Source organism: Etheostoma cragini, chromosome 5 (genome assembly GCF_013103735.1).
Source record: "Etheostoma cragini isolate CJK2018 chromosome 5, CSU_Ecrag_1.0, whole genome shotgun sequence".
NCBI lineage: Eukaryota > Metazoa > Chordata > Actinopteri > Perciformes > Percidae > Etheostoma > Etheostoma cragini.
Window position 1 is genome coordinate 9,710,475 of NC_048411.1, and position 22,743 is coordinate 9,733,217.

General features: G+C 40.0%; 1 protein-coding gene across 3 annotated transcripts in view; it reads right to left on the reverse strand.

Moving 5' to 3' along the window:
• grid2 (glutamate receptor, ionotropic, delta 2) overlaps positions 1-22,743 on the reverse strand; it is a 468,031-nt gene that overhangs the window by 170,159 nt on the left and 275,129 nt on the right. For all 3 annotated transcript variants that reach the window (XR_004656592.1, XM_034871281.1, XM_034871282.1), the window contains exon 5: positions 4,911-4,964. Coding sequence is in view for 2 of the 3 variants with exons in the window: in XM_034871281.1 (XP_034727172.1) it covers positions 4,911-4,964 (54 nt within the window). In the remaining variant the exon portion in view is untranslated. The remainder of the gene's footprint in view (positions 1-4,910; positions 4,965-22,743) is intronic.

The following is a 22,743-nucleotide window of genomic DNA, read 5'->3' on the forward strand; positions in this document are numbered from 1 at the left end:
ATTTAAGTAATTTTAAGACCTTTTACTAACACCTGTACTGATGCTAACACCCAAGTCATGAACGGAGTAAATTGTAAAGTCACACAGACACAAAAAGCATTTATTTATGAAATTAAGGGAATTTTTCACTCCTACGAAAGGACAAGATCTGATTTAAGACCTTTGTAAACAAAATGTAATACTTTGTGAACGAAATGTACGAATTTTAAGGCCTTATTTTTAGAATATTAATTTTAAGACTCTGCGCTGGTACCCTGTTAATTCTGTTTTTGTTCGTTGTCATATTTAACAGTCAGAACAGGAAGCACATAACAAGTTGTTTAGACCCAGCTTGCTGGATCATTAACACACCTGATGGGATGTGTGTACACTGCAGAAAACACAATTCCCTCGCACCATGTTCATTTCGTAAAGCAGCCATCTAAAGGTCCATTCAAAACCTGTGCACACCCCGCACATTTCTACGCCTTCCCAACCTTTGTAAACCCTGACTCCTTTAGGATCTCTTTTCTCCACCACCTCAACTCTCCTTGCTTCACTTCTGTTTTTTGTTTTTTTCTTCTACCTCCATCTCCTTTTCCTTCTCATTTTCATGACCTATGTATTCACCTCTGTTTTTCAAGTCTCTGTCCTCCATTAAAACTATAATTTACAATCCTGGCCACAAATATTAATGTGAAAACAGTTTATCAGTGACTAGATATCTAATTTAAGTTGGCTAAATTAGCATGTTTTGTTTTGCACGTTTGCGTGAGCAGCTCACGCATGCAGCCCACGCATGCAGCCCATAGCTGTACTGCAACTTAGATGGCATTTTAAACAAATATGTGTTTGCTAATGAAATATGGATGGAGGTTTTTAAATGCCAATTGGAATGTCTACATACACACACACATAAATATACTATATATATATATATATATATACATACACATATATATGTACAGTATATATGTGTATATGTATATATACATATACATGTGTATATATATACATATACATGTGTGTGTATATATATTAGAGCTGGGCAGCCATTACAAATTTTAATCGCATAGTTTCCCTGATTAATTCCGATTAATTGCAAAATGAAATAAAGAATTCAAAAGTGGTGCATATAGGGCAATTTCTTTTTAAATGTTCTGCCGTATGAACGGAAGTGCCGTAACATTTGTTCTGCAAAAACTTACCAGCATTTTGTTTATAAAGTAGCAGTTAAATAAAATATTTAGTGTACATCTCAACTTAAACAATGTATTTATCATGTCCAGAGAGGAATTCCATCTGGTTGGAACGTCTTGCTAACGATTCCTTCTTATGTCCACGTTGTTTTGTTGTTTCTCTAACTCTGCAGCACCTGCTGGACTGGGTTTAGAGTGCCCCACAACTTTTCTGCACTTCGCAAGGACACTGTCCAACGCACTGTTAAGCAGAGACACTGTGACAGGACGCTGGAGAACGTGCACAAACCAGGGGACATGATCAAAAGGCAGAAGGCTGGCAGCAGCAATCATATTTTGTATCTATTTGTACTGTCTGTGCTAACTGCGGTGACTTTATTTGACACATTCCACTGCTGTGCAACTTCAATAAAGTGTTCCGCGCATGTTTCAGCATAATGTCTCTCCTCTGTTTTCATTCCAATCAGAGCTTGTGAATGCAGCGCTCACTTTTCATCAATGTAATGCACTGTAACACCAAGATAATTCTGGTTACCCAGTGAGTCCAATAGTCCTCAGTAAGAGCAGCAGTGGGTGCATCTTGTAACGTGGTCGCTTTTGCAGTCCTCTCCTTTTCAAACAACTGGGAGTCTGATTGTGCGTGTTGAGGGAATCTCACACCTGCCGTCGTTGTTGCTATTCTCAGACCGATGTCCTCCACAACCCTAGGACCTGCAGTCTGTAGCTGTCCACGTCGCTATGGCATTTGTTAGCTTCTCTTGCCTTTGTTTATCTAAACTTACCAACACGCTGCATCTAACGTAGTCTGCCAAAGCCTCGCGCCACTGTGTGTTTCATTGAATGATTTGCTAGTATCAACTGTCAAGGTGATATTTCAGACTGGAAGTACTCATGTGATAAAAAAAATTCAACTTTGCAGTATTTACAAAGCCTGTGAGCAACAAACTTTTACAATAATGAAGACATAATAAAAACTGCGTTAATGCGCGATAAAAAAAATTGTCAGCGTTAATTAATTAATTAGTAACTTGCCCGGCCCTAATATATATATATATATATGTACTGTATATATTATATGGATACCGTATACACAGTAGCCTATATATACATATATATATATATGTATATATAGGATCATTTAGCCTTCCTGTTCTGACTATGACCCAATCTGGTCTCCTCCCATCATACTCCCTTTTCTCAACTTGTTCTAGCTGTATTTTAAGTGACACCTTAAACTGTGTTGTGACACTTAAAAGAGAGCTTGAAACAGTCTGACAGCATCATGCCAGAAGCACAAGAGTTGTCAACACTTTTGTGTGAAGGGGCTGAAGTAGTGTAAAGATATATACTAATTGATTTGACTTAACAACATTAGCAACATTTCCAACACCAAGACTACCAGCTACTGTTCCCTGAGAGATTGTTGTTCCTTGAGTAGGAGTGGTCAGTTGCCAACAACTCTCTTTTAACAATGAGCTAACTACAAGTGATAACCAGCCTGTATCACATGGTAGCCACAAGCTAGTGTGAAATGTTTTTTTTATAATACAACTAGAACCATTTCACACTTGACATTCTTATCTGTAAATGTGCGAAGTTAGAAACCTTCATATGACTAATGGACAAAACACAGAAAGAAGCAAACATGCTTCACTTGGTGTATAAAGTATAACTATAAGAGCAGTATGGAAACATACTACAATGATATTCTTTCATTGCTAAAACATTACCGACTGAGGGAGCATTGGCCTGCCAGGCCGCATTTCACCATTTATTCCTCAAAAGCAGCAGGTACAAAGTGTTACAGGCTGCATGCTGCTAGACATTTACGCAGGGTGCATAATGACATGTTAAGCCTCCCAGAAAGCTACGCAAGGAGCTGGTTGCTGCCAGGAGTCCTGAAGAATGTTAGACAATACCAGATGCTTGACAGGATGCAGACAACTCTATTAGGCAGATAGATGTGAATGTAGCCTACCAGGTTGACAAGCAATGATAGATTGCTCAGTAGGCTGCCTGACATTACCATCTGCCATCTGCCTCTGTACAAAGATAGTCTTTTTTTCTAAGTGAACGGTAAATTCTCAAGTGTTACATTATGAAATGCACATTATAGTGTGCCTTTTATTTCAATTAGCAGAGGAGAGACACTTCAGTGGCAGAAGAGTCCTTCTATAAAGCCAGTAACTAATACAAAGTGGTTGTTTTCAACAAATGCATCAACAATTTTACCTCTGATAAGCCTGCCATCTTCATTAAAGTGCAAGGGTGGGTCTCATTCTTTTCCCTCACTCCCCGGAAGCATTAGCATTTGAGAAAATGCAAAAACAATACTGAGAGGGTGTATGAGGTACTTGCAGGAATAGTGACAATGGTACTGCAGCCTCTCATCCATATCAAATAGAAAAAAAAAAAAAAAACTTCATGTACCAAGACTGACATTCTAAAAGCGAACATCAGAAAATAATGATTGGCTGTCCCTGCAGCATTAATGGATGTCATGCATACTAACATTTGATTTAAGCAGAAAACGTTTTTTGCACAAATCAGCTAGTAATAGCACTGCTGAGCCTTGCAGCACATGGTGGCATTACAGGCTATGGCTTGAAAATGGAAAAGGGAGAGGGAGAAACTAGAGTCAATCTCAGGATCTGCTCTTGTTTTGCACCAAGTTACAGTATGTTCCATTGCTCTGTCAGTAAATGTTGTTTTTGTGCTTTACTCTCTAACGCGTCATACTTATGCCTTTGTATATGGTTATTTACGCACTTGCTCTTGTGTGTGAATGAGTGAACATGGACCCCTTGCTGTGCTCTGTTAGTTTACTGTAATGCCTGAGGCTATCAAGACACAGTGCATTAGCTATCAGTGTACACACACACACACACACACACACACACACACACACGCAAACATATGTAGTGCGTAACCTTTTGATATTAATGAAAGTCAGTTACATTCAAGACATTGCCAAATGAGTGATGCTTGCTACAAAGCTAGTTACAACTATCAGCTCCAGCCAGCTCTCTTTGTGTTTCTCAGCATGGCTATGTTCAGAAGATTGTGTCGTCCGCAGAAACTTGAGAGAGATAATTACATCTTCTGAAGACTCTATCATGTTTTTTTTTTAATCCTCAGTGTCCTACTCATGGATGTAGGTCCTTCTTTGCTAATAGCAGCTGTGTGGAGTTGGGGGGGCTGTGCGGTCACGGAACGCTGTATCATGTGGACTCGCCGACAGTGCTGTTGTCATTACTTAGACATTTCTCATGGGAGCGTCAGAAACTACGCACTATTGCTTTCAGCTCTTATTGAGGAGTTAAAGGAGTAATACCTTTAATGTAAGTTTGAGCCGATATATACAGTATGATCATCCAAAGGAATTCTTACAAGGTCACCTTTGTCATTTCTAACAATGTAGTGTTTGGATACAGTGGCTCCATCTTCAGTGGTGAGCATAAAACACACCCAATTGTTACTTTCCTGGTTTTGCACAGCAGCTGGAGCTCACTTAAATGAACTAATTTGTCAGTGGTCATCAAGTTCTGTGTGTTATTGGATGAACAGGATGTGTCAACACATGTGTAAGCTCTCCTCTCTCCTTTAAATGGCAATGCAGGGATTAGAGGGGCTCTGGATCTAAAACCATATTCCCTGGATAATTGAAAGAATAAGGTGAACTGAAGAAGGCACACCCAGTACGGATCCATAAATCCTTTCCATGGCACTCACCTCATTAATCAGGATCCAGTGACAATCGAAGGCAACCAGGTTGGTCTCCACCACCTGCAACATACAGAAAAAACTCATTTATTTATTTTATTCAAAATCTCAATGAGAAATAAGAAAGAGAAATTGCCTTCAATAGAGTAGAAATATGCAGGCTTTCAGTATCAGAGGGTTAATAGACAAGAAATGCAGTAATTCCATAATTGTTGGCTTTCCATATATTTTGTGGCTCAGATAATATAAAACTATTGAAGTGTGAATATTATGGAAAAGAACACTATGGAAATGTGCATGGCTGAAACCCAGTATAAAGCTTGGCATAAATCATTTGAGAGAAAAACAAAGCAAAACAAAACGTTGCTCAAGGTATCAGTCAAAAATCTTTTCAAAGACATGCAAATGCGGCGAAGCTTGCTTGTGTGTCACAGAATACACAAAAATGAATCCCTACAGTCGAGATCTTCGCAGTAATTTAGGCAACAAAGAGTAGACAGACTTTTGAGTGGACTAAGTTCACTCTCTCTCTCTCACACACACACACACACACACACACACACACACACACACACACACGTTTTGGCAGGGAAAAAGCAAACCTTTTCCATGAATTGTTAATGGCATAACTCAAATATTTATATTTGTCAACTCTAAATAGTAACTACACAATTGTGAAACACAGCAGCTAGGACACTTTGAAATGGTTTTGCGTTGTCTGTGCAGTTTCTCACTCTATCATCTTGGCAGCACCATTCGTACAGTACATGTATTTCTGTTATAATATCATTAATTTCCCTTCATATAGCAGCAGTAGATTTCTGTCAGCTTTGTGTCAGCTTGTTTAACTGGTTCTCTTGTTCCTCTGTTCCCAGTGGACGCTGTGTCTAACACACCTTCTTAATCATGCTCTCTGACACGTATGAGGGTGAGTTTTTTTTTACTATACCTATCACACACATTATTGAAGCCTGCTTAATGAGAACTGCTGCTTCTTGAAAGACTGACAGTAACATCCATCTTTTACACAGCTGGGAAGTGATACATTTTCAATTATCAGTTAGTTTAGCTTCCTTTGCCCAAATAGACAAAACGGAACACAAGCTACATAACATTAAGTAGGTAGAACATCACTTAAGGATAGCTAAAGGTAACATTTCAAGAATCTATGTCAGTGCCATTAAGAACCTACAACAAGTAGGGAAGCCGAAAATAGATGTTTTAGTGCAGTGTTTTGTCTTTTTGTGCTAACTCAAACCAAACAGTCTACTGCCATTTATTATCTACTCTCTTTCTGTTCTCGTCTATCTTCTCTATCTTGTCTCTCATCTTTTACGCATCTCTCCTTTTACAAAACAATTTCAAGACACATCACTCCGTCTGTATCATTTACTTTGGTACAAGAATGAAGGTTCAAACACTGCTTTGACTCTCTTCTGTCAGAAACACTTGTTTTTCCCTCTCATTTCTTTTGTCTCTCATTTTCTTCCATCCCAATCCCACCCGACCTTTTAATTTTGTTCTCTTATCGTTGCTCCTGCCTCACCTCTCATCCCATCATCTCTGCTCTCCTTTAATTGCTCACTTCTCATTCTGTGAGTGCACACGCTGCTTTCCTTCCTTCTCTCTCCACCCCCCTGCCCCTGCACTCCAGGTGTAAACATACAGTGCCTCTCGTATATCATTTGCTATAATTGTTTAGGTGACTACAGTACCGTGTGCCATAAAACCTGTTTTAGCCGTAAACAAAAGGCAACAGCTGGAGAGAGCTGGCGGAGCGTGGCTAATAGTGGTTTAATCTCCCACAGAGTCTCCATAAAACTTCATCATTGTTATATCGACGGCCGCCGTAAAACACTTTGTCTACAGGAAACATGGTTGCTACACAGACATGGAGTACGGCAGGAAGGAGAATGATGAAGAGAGGAAAAACTCGATTTTTGCCTTTATTCTTTTTCTCTGACAGCATCTCTGTTCTTCTCCACTTCTACCTACTGCCTCGGATTTTACTTTGGAATATAGCTGAAAACTAAACAATGAGAATTACTACAATGCTAAGGGTTTTTCATCTTGTGTATGTCATATCAGGCTGTTTCTGTCTCTGTCTATGGGAGCATTGCAAAACAGAAACAACGAGCAGTGAAGGAGGGACAAAAGAAAGAGAGAGAAGAAAGAGGTTTGGCAAGCTGTTCTTCTGTTCTCCATTTCCCAGCCTGTTTGAGTTTCTATCTTACTGCCCTTCTCCCAGTTCCCTTCCCTGGGTGCTCATTAAGGTTTAACATTATATGTACAAAGGAATATAGGCAAAACTAACATTTTGAATATGGGAAATGTAAAAAATGTGTGGCTTACAGTAATTTGTGAATGTGATCGGGTTTGTAAAGGAATGCAAATATCTGTATTCTGATGTTGTTAGCTTGTATGCAAGTGTCGGTGGATGGGAGTGTTTCACTTCTCCCATTATAACCTCCCTCTGGCAGCCGTCTGGGCAGATGTTTCAAGCTAATTAGCGAAAGGGCAGGCTCCTGCCACTAGACGTGACTGCTCAGGGGTTGGAATTCACTCACTCCCTCACTCGCTCACTCGCTCACTCCCTCACTCCCTCACTCACACAGTCATTCACTCACTCAGTCACTCATTCACTCAATCCCTCACTCACTAAATCACTCACTCACGCAGTCACTCTCTCACTCACTCCCTCACTCATTCACTCACTCCGTCACTCCCTCACTCCCTCACTAACTCCCTCACACACTCCCTCACTTTCTCACTCACTCATGCAGTCACTCACTCACTCACTCCCTCACTCCCTCACTCACTCACTCACTCCCTCACTCACTCCCTCACTCACTCCCTCACTCCCGCAGTCACTCACTCACAAAGTCACTCACTCATAAAGTCACTCACTCAGTCACTCACAATACTGCTGCTACATCCAGAACTGCCTTATATGTGTGCATGTGTAAGTGTCCACACAAACTGCCATAGCCTTTTTAACAATTCAATGTCAACATGCTAAGTAGGAGTCACTTGGGTATTGTTGCATTAATGCTACCACAGAGATCCCTCTGATCTCTATGACCAGCTCTGCAAAAGCTTCATTTCTGCTCAGTTCAGTCAGAAGATCAAACAAACACCAGCTCTGCAGTTCGGGACAAATCAAATCACTCAGTGTCAATACACAGTAAGCCTTTTTCTCAAAGTCTAAAGGAAGACAGAGAGAACTAAGACTGATCTGCAACATCATACCACTGTATACCCCCAGTCTGGTACCACCACACACTATTTTGATCTAATTATGACCCCCATCCACATTTCAGTCATGAAAGACACAAAAACACACACACACATGCTTTGCATAAGTACATTGTGGGGGAAGCTTTAAGAGGGAGAGTAGGCGTTGCTATTGAATAAAGTGCTCTAAATTGAAAATTAGTTGTGTAATTTAATTTCTTGCACTATTTGTGATTAAAACAAGCACATAGCCTACAGTCCAGCCTCCAAACTAGAAATATCCAAGCTTCACACTTCAACACGCAAGCACATCCTAAGAAAGTAGAGACACAAATGCAAAAGATACACAAACATCTAAAACACAAGCATCCACACTTGCACTGACCCATTTCTACCACTGCGTTCCCTTACAGTACAGTCACCGCTGCATTATGTGCCTGGAGGAATGTAATTTTATTTGCTGTACGCTTTTGGATCTATTTACACACCAATCCATCCAAGTTGCATTACTATAATTCATTTTTGCTACTGTGTCTGCATATGTGCGTGGGGGGTGTTAAAGGTTAAAGTATCTGGGTCTTGAGGTGGGGGAGTATGAGTACTTTTATCATCTCAAACCACCAGGCAGCTCAGGGAGATGAGCAGAAAGTTGGCATTGATAAAAGAGTAATGATGAGATAGACAGAGAAGAGAAGCTGCTTGTGTTTAAAATACTGTATTTCCCAGAAATGACCATCACAAACCAATTATGTAATGTCTTTCTTCATTTGATTTACTATTAATAAAGTGGTAACACTACAAGACATTGTATTCTTGACATTGCTTTCATCGGTCAAGCGATGTCACCTCTTTGCACCTTACTCTTACATTCCCTTGGTCCCTCATGCCTTATCACAGACTCCTTCCCCATGGCTAACATTATCGCAACGTGAGAGGAGCACACATTTTCATTAAACCCAACTCTCCTATTCATTCTCTTGCTCCTTTACCCTTCCGGTTTTTAAATTGAGCATTTAGTGCATGATAACTGAGGCATTTTCTCCCTGATACATCATGACTGCTGCATGCGATCACTGCCATTTACGCTTAATGTCACTTGCCTCACTTATGCCACTCCCAGGGTGCCTTATGCATCTTTGATTGTGTGTTACTTTATGTCAAATGTGTGTGTTTGTGTGTGTGTGTGTGTGTGTGTGTGTGTAAAAGAAAAGGCAATGTCAAGCGGAGGGTGGGTTCTCATGACTGTTTAGCTCTGTGGATTCCCATGTGTGGCAGAGGAGTAGTGAACGCTGATTGATGGAGTGTGAACAAAATATACATATACAGTACACACTGACATAAACATTAGCTGATATAACTGGTATTCTCAAGTGGTTGTTCCTCCACCGCCATGCATACAATAACAAGTACAAATGTGTATTCCGCTCTACACACAATCACATGCATTCTCATGAAAGTAGATTAGATGATACCTGCATGTAATGTGTAGCCGTTAACTCAAGCAATGAATTGTCACGTTAGATAGTGTCTAGTGTGATTTGTAACGTGCATGCTCTGTGTGCATGATGTGCTGACACACAAGGCTTTGGTAAGTTTCATACAACCATAGAGAAAACATTCAGCCTATAGACCATTGGCTAACAGAGCAAATACACACAGCCAAGAATAAAATGGTAAATATTGTGTTTAAACTTTAAGACTTCTGTTTGTCTTTTCTACGGTTTCTGTTCATATTGCTTCAGAATACTGTTTGTTGTAAAAGGTGACCCTTTGTCATTAAAAACACTAAAAATCGAAAAATATAAAGGTTCAGTAGTCCTAAAGTATGCAATAACTGAAATGTAATATAATGGGGCCACTCAGATTTAAAATGTATGCAGTGTTCAGGGTTGTGTAGAGTAATGGTATATAATTTGGTGAAAGTTTGCAGCAATTGAGTTAGACAAATGGCATATGATTAGAAATGGATCAAAACATCAACAAAATGTACTCAGAAAGGTTTTAGTTCATTAGAAATATTACATGCTACAAATGTGGTAGTGGCATGTTATACATTGCTGCCATCTGTAGAAGGCCCTAATTATAGAGTCTTCTATTGTACCTGTGAGAGTCACATTCTAGTATGTTTTGTTGCATCACATGGCCATAACCTTGCATAAGAATTGCAGTCACACTGCAAAATAAAAACAACAACAAGTTAACAGAAAAAAACAGCACTGCACTGAGGATGACTTTTCGAACCTCCATAGCCATGCACCCAGTGTATATCCTTGACGTTCCAGTCCAGTGCCACAGGAAATTCCACTGGATGCATGTATGTCCGTTTCCGACTGCTTTCTTCGTGTTTTAAACTCCGGTTGATTTATGAGAACTGGCGTTGACTGTTCCTTAGATCTCTGCAGGGTAAACTGAGACAGCTAGCTAGAATAACTCTCCAATATGAGTTTTCTCTCGCACAACTCTTTTACAGCGGCTACTTTCAGGGCTCAGTGCAGCCCATGACGCTTGTGATCGGTTTGAAGAAATACCAATAAACCACAGTACGTTTTTCTCCCATCACATGATGCTATGTGGAGTAGCCAGACCCTCCTCCGCTCTGCAGTGTGTGGATGGTCTGGCAAAGCGAGACTACCATGCCCCTGACTACTGCGGTGCACCGGCGGACAACAGAGGAAGCAGTGGTATGATGTATTTAGTTGACCTCATTCTGCACTGATGGCAGAGCATCACGGCAGCAGGAGAAGAAAGCAGAAAACAAAGAGTGAAAGGTGTTAATACTTGCGTGGGCTCAGTGGACTAAGCTGAAGTCGGAAAAGATGATGACAGGATTTTTTTGTATCATAGTTAGTTAATATGTACCCTGAATTTTCAAACAAAAATTGAATGAAAGACATTACAGGACACTGTAGATGTTTTTGCTGTGAAGACAGCATGAACCTTACAGACACGTGCTTTACTGAGAAACGCTGGACATACACAATACTGTCTAGAGAGGGTTAAAAAACTGTGACTTTATATGCAGCATTACAGTGTAAAAAGAGATATTTCTTCAGGAAAAAGAGGGCATTGCAATAAAGTATTGGTCTTGGATGCACTGGACCATACCATGACATGATGCAGAGGGGTGTCAAAGGCCAGTGTGATTCCTCTATAACTAATAAATCTAAATTACCATTACTGTCTGCTTAATTAATCTGATCCAGCTGTGGTCACACAACAATGATCTACAAAGTCTATGAAGGTTGTGCATGTATACTAGGGAGACAGAGAGATACAGTTCTGAACAATCCAGATTGTGTCTATGTGTGCTTTGGCGTTAATTTATGTGTCTGACCTTTTTAGTGATTGCTCAAGAACACAGTCTCTTTGCAAATCCCATCTGACGAGGTCTAACTCCATCACTCTCTCTCACCCACACAAGTGTGTGCACACGTACACACACACACACACACACACACACACACACACACACACACTCCAACACCAACAGAGAGCTGTCAGACTCAACAAAAGCCACCAAACCTCATCTTGACAAGGTCTCGCCCTGATCACCAAAACCCCACACACACACCAATGACATTATTGATCAATCACTCACTTTCTGATGAAAACAAGGGGGAAAAGAGCAGCATAGTCATTCACTTTTTCGTCCTTTCAGCAGACATTTCCCAGCAGCTATAAGTTCCTCTCTCTCTCTATCTCTATTGCTCTCACCTCTTTCTCTTTCTGGCTGAAAGAAAATATAATGCTAGGCCAGCGAAAGTCTTTGATAGCATGTGAGGTGATGTCAGAGGGTAACAGGGCCAACATGCAAGACATCCATCATCCTGAAATTGTGGGTGTGTTTGTGTATATGTATGTCTATGTGTGTGTGTGCGTATGTGTGTAAATGTCAGCCTTTCAGTTTATTGATCAGATCCACATAGAGAATGTACAACACACACACACAATCATGTACATGCAATTGCACACACACACCCCAAACCTCTGCCGTAAATATGACGATATGCAACCTGACATTTAGATATGAACTGATCAATGGTTGCAAAAAAAGGAATAAGCTGTCTTGATAGATCTAAAGTAAACAGTTTGTACAATGTGTGGTGTGGATGGGCATTTGTGCTTGTGTATGTTCTTTATTTGATTTACTTTTTTTTCTAGTACTGTAGAGGTTGCGAATTTTTCCATTTTACACATTGAGTATGCATGTCCATAACCCACATTAAATATCCATCTACCACCAAGTTACAGAAGGAAACTATGATCTAGATTTAGTTCATAAGCTTACACTCTGCTTATTACATACCATAAACACAGTGCATTGTGTTTATGATTCATTTAAAATTCTTTTAACGTTAAATGAAGGCACACTACATTGCCAAAATAAAACCTATATTCATGGTTAATTGTCTAAGTAAACTTTAAAAGGGCCGTATTCAATATTCTGTGTATTGTTATAGCTGTTAACAAATATTTGGATCAGTATTTGACGAGTTGAGACACAGTCTGTGAGAGCCTTGTGGAGGCAATCACATACCAGTTTTCTTTCTGAATATTAAGTTAACCCCCTTTTATATTGTCAAACATTATTAATACACCCCCCACCCACAAAAATTACCCTTACTGCCAACATCACTGATGGGGTCACATACATAAATGTTCAATGAGCTTCAACCTTGAACTGTTGATGATCAGCCAATCATTGACTCATTGTTGGGCAGCTGACTGCTGGATAACTTTCTGTCTACAATGGAACTTTAAGGTTTGCAGGCCTTGCATAAGTAAACGTTAATCAGAATAACAGAATACAATATAAAGACTAAGTTTGAAAATGCAATTCATATAGTAAGCCATTATCATCCCCAACTTTCCTGCTTTTTGTAATAGTTTACAAAAAGCTACTGGGGTAACAATGAGAAAATATTTAATAGGACTCTGGACACTTAAGATATTTTACGCATACAATTCCCAGTAATGTTGTTTACTCATCTTGAAGCAATATCAATATAACATAAGCCAAAAAAACAGACATTCATCTTTAGAGTAAAGGCTTTTATTGGCCTTTTTAAAAATATGTATGACAACTGCAGCAACAAAAAGCTACCCAGCATTAGCTTAGTGGCCAAACTTAAGATAGGTCATGTCAGTGATGTCCAGATGAGTGGACAAAAAGGTTGGCTGTGTGTGTGTTCGTGTGTGTTTGAGAGTATGATAGCAAGACAGATGGAGATGGATGGATAGAAAGGCTGAGGAAAAGAAAGCTTTACCTTTGTGTGTTCATACTTGTGAGCCTGTAATGGAAAATAAGAATGGGTGTGTGCGCCCAGTATGTGTGTGTGTGTGTGTGTGTGTGTGTGTGTGTGTGTTGACAGACCAAGCTGCTGAAGTGTTCCTATAAGTCAACTCTGCTTCTCCAGATTGACTAATATTTGACCCAATATAAAAATGATTCCTCAACTTCTTGTCATTTGTCTGCAGTCAGTCTAGCTGTCCATCCATCACTCCCTCTCTGACTGCACGATATAAAAGGTACAACACAGGTCAAATGGAATATGACACCAGATATGGGGGATATCTTCACAATTGTCAATCATACAAAAAGGCACACACATACCGCACATGAATACAGGAGACTAAACAGTACACGCCCTGTCTGAAGTACAAGCGTTTGCATTGTACTGCATATATACAAACAGAGAGGTTTTATCCCCCATGATCATGATAAATTGTTTTTATTGAGGAGGCAGACCGAGCAGGATCAAGCAATTTACAAAAGAAAGCGGGCAGACATAAAACAGATCATGTTTAAACCATCGCAAAACCAATTACACATAATATACCACATAATTGATGAATCTAAACAGCAAGACTGCATTTATTCAGCCATTTACCAATGTGAAAGTCAAGTTTCAAATATCAATAGAAGAATAGAGCAATATCTCAGCATCACAAGCAAAGCACACTGCAATCTCGACATATATAATAACAAAACAGTACATACATTATTCTTCAGTGTTCACTTGCTCAGGGTTCAGTAACATATTTATCTCTGACATAATCCAATTTAGGTGGTTGTCAGGAAGTCTGCTGTTGTCAACCGGGCCAGGTCAAATGGGAACTTCTGCTAACCAATTGTAGCTGCTGCTTAACAGTGTAGTTTATTATGTCAAATCCTTGCTAATGTGCGACTGTAAATAATAATTTCTAGAAATTTTGCCTCGGGGCCCGGGACTGCCCAGGTCAGCCTAATATACAGTATGTTACATTTTGTTTGTATAAGTGGTCACTGTGAGTCACAGGGTTCCAATAGGAGATTAAGCAGAGGGACGAGTCATATTAGTATGTCAGGATGAAGGGTTGGTGTCTGAGTGAGCAATGAAGGGAATAACCAGCTGTATGTAGTGGATAGTAGCAGCTGTTATGGCACTCAATTACACATCTGATCCGGCCTCTAGGGGTTTAAGCATATGCTAAGGTTGTCCGCCAGAGGAGTTGACCCCACTGTCCACTCATGTTTTACAGGTAACTCTGGGGGCTGATGGTGGCTGGACATGATTCAGGTCATTCTAAATCACTTCAATTAATTTCAATTTAATTGAGAAAAAAGACTCTAAATGTTGTAAAACCATTTGAATTGTTTTTAGAATAACTGGAATGCTGTGGAAGTAAGTTACTAATTATAGTACATATTTAATTAATTCAGTTTAAATGAATTTACCCCTAGATATTGCTCTATTGTTTAGATAGTTTTGATATTTCTGAGATAATTGTGCCTTTTTTCTGCTTTGATCAGAGTTAATAGCCTTTACGGCATCACTTCTGCTTTACTTAAAATTAAGTAGCCATTTCACAGCAAATTAACCTTTTCATCTCAACACACTTTTTGTACTTTCAATGAATGAATTCTGTGTTGCATCGTAATGGAGTAACTTTAAATATCAAAGTGGACACAAATTGGATCAAAATAATTGGATGTACACCAAAACAGAACAGTTAGGACACTGACATGTTAATCTACAGTGCATGGTCAGTGTCTGGTGGGTGGGCCCTGTGAGAAGAAGACTATTTAACCCCGAGCCTGACCCTATTACAGAGATGAGAGAGAAGGAGATAACATGACAGTCTGCAAGTGGGCAAACATGTGTTCAAGGGTATTATTTGTATCTTTGTGCAGCTGAGAGAAAAACAGACAGCTGAATCCTACAAAAAAGAGAGATTTCTATAGTGCAATCACCACACAAACAGTCTGAGGAGAACATAAAAGTAAATGACTGGAAGAGGAGAAAAGACAAAAAATGAACAAGGAACAGTAGCAAGAACAGAATAAGAAAGAGGTGAGATGAACGTTTAACCATAAGGCAGCAGTAAACATGCCATCTGTCTAAGATGTATGCCCTTGCTTCTGGGCCAAACAGTAACAAATGCCACCAACCTTTGCTGTGCAATTGCATCCCTCCTCATGGACCAATTGGTATGCTGACGACTGTTGTGAAATGCAGCAGCACTGCAAGTTAGGTTAAAATGCAGTCCAATCTGTCTCAGATATTCAACATGACAAACGGACTAATCAATAACGAGCAAAATGAATGGGTAAGTTTTACCCACAGCAAAAACCCCAATGCAGTTAACACATCGCTCAAACAACTACACCCGGGCCTGTGATCCCTCACCTGTGCACACAATGAATACACAAACCTATACAAGCATCCCCCACACAGCAGAGGGTCTCCAAGGGTCACAGCGTCTGGAAATTAGACTCTGATTGCGCATGCATTTTCCTGACACAGCATAGCAGAGAGCTGTCAATTCTCATCAAGACACAGCCTTCAGTTCCTGCTGCAGTCAATGAGACTCAAAGGGATTATACAGGATGTTAGGTTAGGCTGCAACTTTGTTGTATTTTTCATATGGTTTTGTTTGCGTTCAGACTGCACTTTGTCAAGCGCTACAAAACACGGTTAAAACGGTTGCTGGTCAATTGGACAGAAGATCCAAGTGAGACTTGCTGACACATCTGATCACAGAAATAAGGAAGCAACACCAAAGTTACAACGTTTTGGGTTTTCTGGTTTTGCGGGCCCTGATGACAGAGAGATGATGCGTTGTCACACCTGACGATGAGCGATGTATGGTCATAATGGTTATGGAATTAAAATATCATCATCTCTTGAATCATATATAAGTTAATACATTTTGTGCAAGTTTGAAATTGCATGTTTTTTGGTTCACTTCCTACATTTGGGTTGGATTGCAATCTCATCTAAAGTGAATCGAACTCTAGCGCACTTGGAAGCCAACCAGCGTTCAAATAAAGTTTTTGAAAAAAAGTTTCACCCCACCACAAATGGACCGGAGTATCACTGAAACAAAGGTTTGGTAAAAACAGACTAGACTGCACAAAGCAACCTAAGACAGCAAAGCAAAGGACGGTGGCTGGAGTAGAAGTCACACACTTTGTCCCAACTCCAACCTCCTTCCTAAAAACACTCTGGTGGTATAACTTTGTTGTGCAGCTAGCTATGCTACTTTCTCCCTTGAGTAGCAACCACAAGAGGTTTCTACTCAACATACAACATAATACAGTGTAAAGGCTCTTTTCAACACTTTGTTCAAGAAAAGCAATCTTGTAAATCTCTTGCAAAGTGCTTGTCACTGAATACACTTTAGGTAAATTACAGTCGTTACATAAAGCCACATTCTGTCAGAATCTATGAATTTACAGGATATGGTGCATGAGTCATGACGAATGGTTTGATTATACATAACAAATTCAATTGATAGAATAAATAGATCTATACTAAGATATATACAATATAAGAAATTATAGTTATTACAAGAAAAAACCTATGAATTACACAGACGACATCAAGAGCTCAACTTATTTCCTTGGGTTTTTCACTGTTCAGATATCTGTAACTATATATAAAAATGCATTCCACAAGAATAAAGATGTCAGATACTATAGTGTTTGTGACCATTCAGCCATACGCAGTAAGAGGCTTTAGGAAAAGAAAGCGTTCTGCTTCATTATCAGCTGTTAGCAAGGTGCTGTACTTACAGCTACTCTGTGGCTTCTACTGAAACAAGCCACGCTGTTATCTGTTGCTGCGCCTTATCGCCAAGTCTCCCAGCTATGATCATCTCCCAATTTGTCCTTTACTGCACACTCTCTCTTTACTTTATCTCACATAAACTGCCCCTTTAAATTTCTAATTAAATTATGCTTTATCTCTCTATGTCTATGATTCCCCCTTCTTTTTCATCCTTTATGCTATCTTCCTCTTTTCCACAAATCCATTGCACATCTACTACATCTTAAATAGCATAAATCCCATCACAGCCCTACAGGTTCCATCATCGAAGCAGGGGACGTATAGGAAGTAAAGGAACTAAAGGAAGGGTGGATGGAATTCCTTTATTATGTACATCCCACTTATTCTCTTGTTTCTCCCTACAACACAGTCTCATCTCTGTTACCTAGCTCATGAAGAATGCATAGTTTTGTTGTGTTTGTAGGTGTGTGCCATCTTTAGAAATACTGAACTGTGGCCTGGATTGAAACCTGCACAATGTTGAATATAAACAGTTACGCAAGAGTTTGTGTGTGTGTGTGTGTGTGTGTGTGTACAAGAGGCTGAAGGGAGATAAATTAATAAAGTCAAGATAAGCTGATAGAAATGGAAACATGGTGATGAAAGAGTAGGGCTCCAAAGGATGCTTGTAGAGCATAGAGTGCATGTAGAGGGTGTAGGTGAGGGAAAGGGTGCGTGTGTGTGTGTGTTGGAGCATTTGTGAGCGTTTGAGTATGCAGCAGGGAAACGGAGTGGAGAGAGAAAGAGACAGCAGATAAGCACATTGGCAAACTGAAAAAAAGGGTAATGACAAGCTCACAAAAAAACACAGATGCACGCAGACACACACACACACACACACACACACACACTGTATAATCTCTAAAGTACTTACTGGCATCCCCATTAGTGGCCGGACTAGCGGCAGTCAATAGCGCTCACCTTTGGTGCTCCTTAAAACACACACATACAAACAAACAGCCAACCTTTCAGTCCTTTAGCAGTAATGCTCTATAATAATTGTGCTCCCAGCTCCATTTGCACAGCTATAACCTTAATGTCATCGCAGACACATACACACACACACACACACAGACACACAAACCAACACGCACGCACACGCGTCCTGTTGGTCGTTGTGATAAGAACATAGTGGCATCGCTGTCTAGTGATAAAGTTCAAGGAGAGAGCTAAAGCCGAGCCCTTGAAGTCCCCTTCACCCAGATTGGAAAATGGAAGGCAGAACATGCTACGGCATCTCTACCTCTTTCTATCTCTAGGTGTCTTTTTTTGCATGAATGCCTTTGTTAATATACTTTTTGGTTTCGTCACAATCATGTTCCATATTCCAGTCCATTGGGAGTTGGGGTGCGAACTGGACGGTCACAGGTTCAATCCCCCTAAGGACCAAAGTATGGTGGTGGACTGGTAACTGGAGAGGTGCCAGTTCACCTTGAGCAAGGTACCGAACCCCCAACTGCTCGGGGCGCCTTTCCATGGGCAGCCCCCCCCACACTCTGACACATCTCCATTAGTGCATGTATAGTTACTGGGCATGTGTGTGTAATTCAGGCTGTGTGTAATAACAACAGAGTGAAAACATTGTAATTTCCCCTTGTGGGATTAATAAAGTATACTTTATTATTATTATTATTATTATTATGGCTGATAATGGCCTGACCAAACAGATGAGGGGGCACTTGTGGCTTAGCTGGGAAAGACACTAAATGCAGAATTAGCAGTTGGATCCCCGGCTCCATCAGTCAACATGTCAAGACATGTTGTCTTTGGCGAGACACTAAAACCCCAATTGCTCCTGATGGTTAGGCCAGTGCCTTGCATGGTAATGAATGAATGTGTAACTGGGTAAATGAGAAGCAGGTGGCACTGTGGAAGCATCTGGGATGTCTCTTTAAACACAAAGTAGTGAATACAAAAAGACTTATGGCTGTTACCCTCTGGTTTGGAGTCTAATATCCAATGTAAACTGTGGGTATGGGTAAGTGGGGGTATTCTACACATCCACAATTTTATTCCCTCAGATGCACTGTGTGACTAACGCAAATAAAACGTTTGATTTGTTGAGTTATATATATATATATATATATATATATACACACAAATTGGTGTGTGTGCTTTTAGGGAACTACAAATGTTAGCGCTTTAATCGCGAGTGTACAGCATTTGTGTGTTTGAGGACAATTAAAATGCCACTTTTTGGAAAATAGAATCCGTCAACTATCAACATGCTTCACATTACTTTGGAAGACAGATTTGCTTCTGTGAGAGTGTTCACGTTCCTTCATTGATTCTTCTTTGTTACTTACGGCAGAGTATCCTTCTGCTTCTTCCCATCACCATGTCTTTTAACCTTTACTTTGCATTTGCTCTTCACATGTTCAACCTTCACACTCTTTCATCCATTTATGTCTCTTTATCCCTCCTTCCTTACTACCTTGCCCTTCTAAATCATTTTCCACTGACCTCTGCCTAGGAAGAAGTACACATTTCAAAATCATAAAGGTCTCAGCCATGCCTGTGAGTATTAATTAGAAATAAACGCAAAAGCCCTTAGCAATCTGATTGTAGCTGATAGGAAGTCCATTAGTTTTTGAACTTTTGTAAAGTCAAGTCACCACATTTATCAACAGAAAAGCATTTCAAATCACTCTAATCTTTGCTAATCCCTACCCCTCTTTGCATCCCACCTGACCCTTGTCTTTTTACCTACCTCAGTTGAACCCTCGTCTTCTTTCTCTATCTGCCAACTTTCCAGTGTCAGCCATCTTTTTTCACATCACTGTATTCTTTCATCTCTTCTCTTCTTAAAATTAACCTCAATAATTGTCAGTCCACATTCTTACTGTCTGTCATTCCATCATGGACTCCTCCCCTCCATTTTAGAACCCTCTCCTACATGTCCCATAATAGCATACAGTAGTTCAACATGTGTTCCTCATGCTCAATAACAAAGCAAAGACGTCACAGGAATGACGCACAATCTTTGTGTGGAACGCCAACATATACAAAGTCGTTAAGTCAAGGAATTCAATTAGATTACCCACAAGTCATCATTTTAATCACTGTCATTTTCTACCCTTTAATTTACTCTGACAATGCCTGGCCCACCCAGTGCCCTCCATAGCGTGTTACTGTGGGAAAGCTTCAGCAAAAGTTTACTCTCTGTCAGTATGCAAAAGCGGAAGCACAGAGAAAGACACAAAGGGTGATAGGATATGGAATATTGAATTTACCACACTGAATCAGGGTTATTTATTTCCACGTTGGAATATCTCCAATTTCCCTTCAGTTTAAAAAGACCATGATAAGCAATTACACTTTAAAGTTATTAACTACCAGAAGGATACAAGACAAGTATATAAGAAAACATTCGTACAAAATGGTAAAATAAAATTAGATAATACTGTTAAATCAATTTGTCTCATATGTCCCAGACTGCGTGCAATGTCTCTTTTTTATTTTTATTATAAGAAAATACAACATACTATGATATATTGTGTCCGGAAGAAAACGTTATCCTTTTTTGACAGTAATTGACAGCCTACATTGTCTCTCACAAGCATTTATTCCATGGCCCTTGTGATCAAAATTAATCAGAGGTAATTCATTATAAATTGTGGAAAACTCATGCACAGGGTGTTGATGAGAAAATACATATTCATCAATGGCAGTGGAGCATGGCAGAATCACACCATCTGATTTAAGGCTCCATTAGCAGTAGAAGCCTGCTAATCCCGACCCCTCAGGGATGATTGTAGGGAATGAATCAAAATTTATTTTAAAAGTTGATCAGATCTACACGGAAGTTTCCCATTGCCAAGAAATGTGCTCGGCACAAGACTGATTTGACACATAGGACAGCGTAGTTTTGACTGGTGCTTCTTCACAATACCTGTGGGCGGTGATGCAAAGTTAATTCGAAAATTCTAGCCAAGTCTTGCAAGAACATGCAGTACTTTAACAGTGTGCTCATGTTTCATTCTATGCCGTGGGTAATAGTCACATAATGGCACGAGAATGACTTGAAAGAGAAAAATGTGTGCATAGACAAGATGTGCGGTGATGATTTATTTAAATTGAAAAATTTGTATTATTTAACACGACTGTTGAATTAGTGAACCTGTCTTGTACTGTTGAGCACATGGGATGTAATTCTCACCATAGATAATCTCTATAAACATATCTGCATGTGAATGCAGAATCTGTAGCGATAGGGAGGGGCTTGGGGTTGCTCTAGCTACCCCTAGAATTCTCATTGCACCCCCTAGCACCACCAAGAAATTGCTGTGTATCTTAAAAACAAACACATTTTCATTAACGTGTTAATTTATATTTGAAAAACCAATAAATACATTGATAAAACAAACTGATTATTTTCAGAACAAAAACGTGGAGCAAACACAGCTGATACTATTCAGCCAATGGGTGCAGCACACATTAAACCTTTCACTTTACTTCCACAGTAACGCATTTACACAGAAGAAGAAGAGTGCAATATTTGGTAGCCATTAAGATTAGCAAAGTGAGTTTAACATTAGTAATGGCTTGTTTTTTACTTCCTAAACGTCAACGTGTGGGGACTTTTTCAAAAAACCTGTAAATGAGACAGACACATGGTGAACCTGTCACCAACCAGGACGGAGCCGCCGGAGGAAGCTAACCTGACCGTGATTTCTGCTGAGGATGTCTAACGTTCCACTGCTGTGAATGACATTAGACCAGGGGATCACACAGCGAGGCCACAGTGGGTGAGGATTCATCAATAGGGGTCCTTGCAAGAATCTCTGTCTCGTAGCAGAACATTACAGTGAAAATGTGTTTTACAGAACTGAATAAATGGATCAGCAGATCCATCCACACAGGACATTGGTTCATTTATAGCCCCAAAAAAGTGTTTGAAACCGGTTCAGTGGCTTATTTAGCTATAGTAAGTCACTACAGATATAAAAAAAAATTACATTATGGTTACCTTGCGTGTATGAATACTGTGTGAGGATGTGTATGTTTTTTTTGTGTTTATGTGTGTAGTTGGGTGTGTGTGGTGTATTTGGCCTGCTGCATTACTCTTCTGCAAATATAAGGTACTGTATGAAGGCTGCAGTCCTGTTTGTCTAAACCTTGTTGGCTGGTATTTGAAATATGTTCGGTGGGTTAATCAGAGTTTCATGGTGCTGTTGTATCGGCAACTCTAGTGCATTAAAAACATCAATCTCTCTCTCCCTCTCGTTCGTTCTCTTAGTAAACCGCTGGGGGAAGGAAGCGTAGCTACAGGCTTGTGTATAGCCTACGTGTGTCAAGGGAAACTCTAAATTTCAGAGCACCCTCACTGAAACGTCGAGCAACCCCATGGCACCAGCAGAAGGAAATCTCTGGCGCCGCCACTGTCTGTAGGAGGGGTAGTTCAAGACCATTTCAAAAGGAGGGGCCAGGCTGGGGTCAATGCGATTTTAGGGGTGCCAAATATATTAAGCACAAGAATTACATTCCACCGACCCTCCATCGGTTTGTTTCCACGA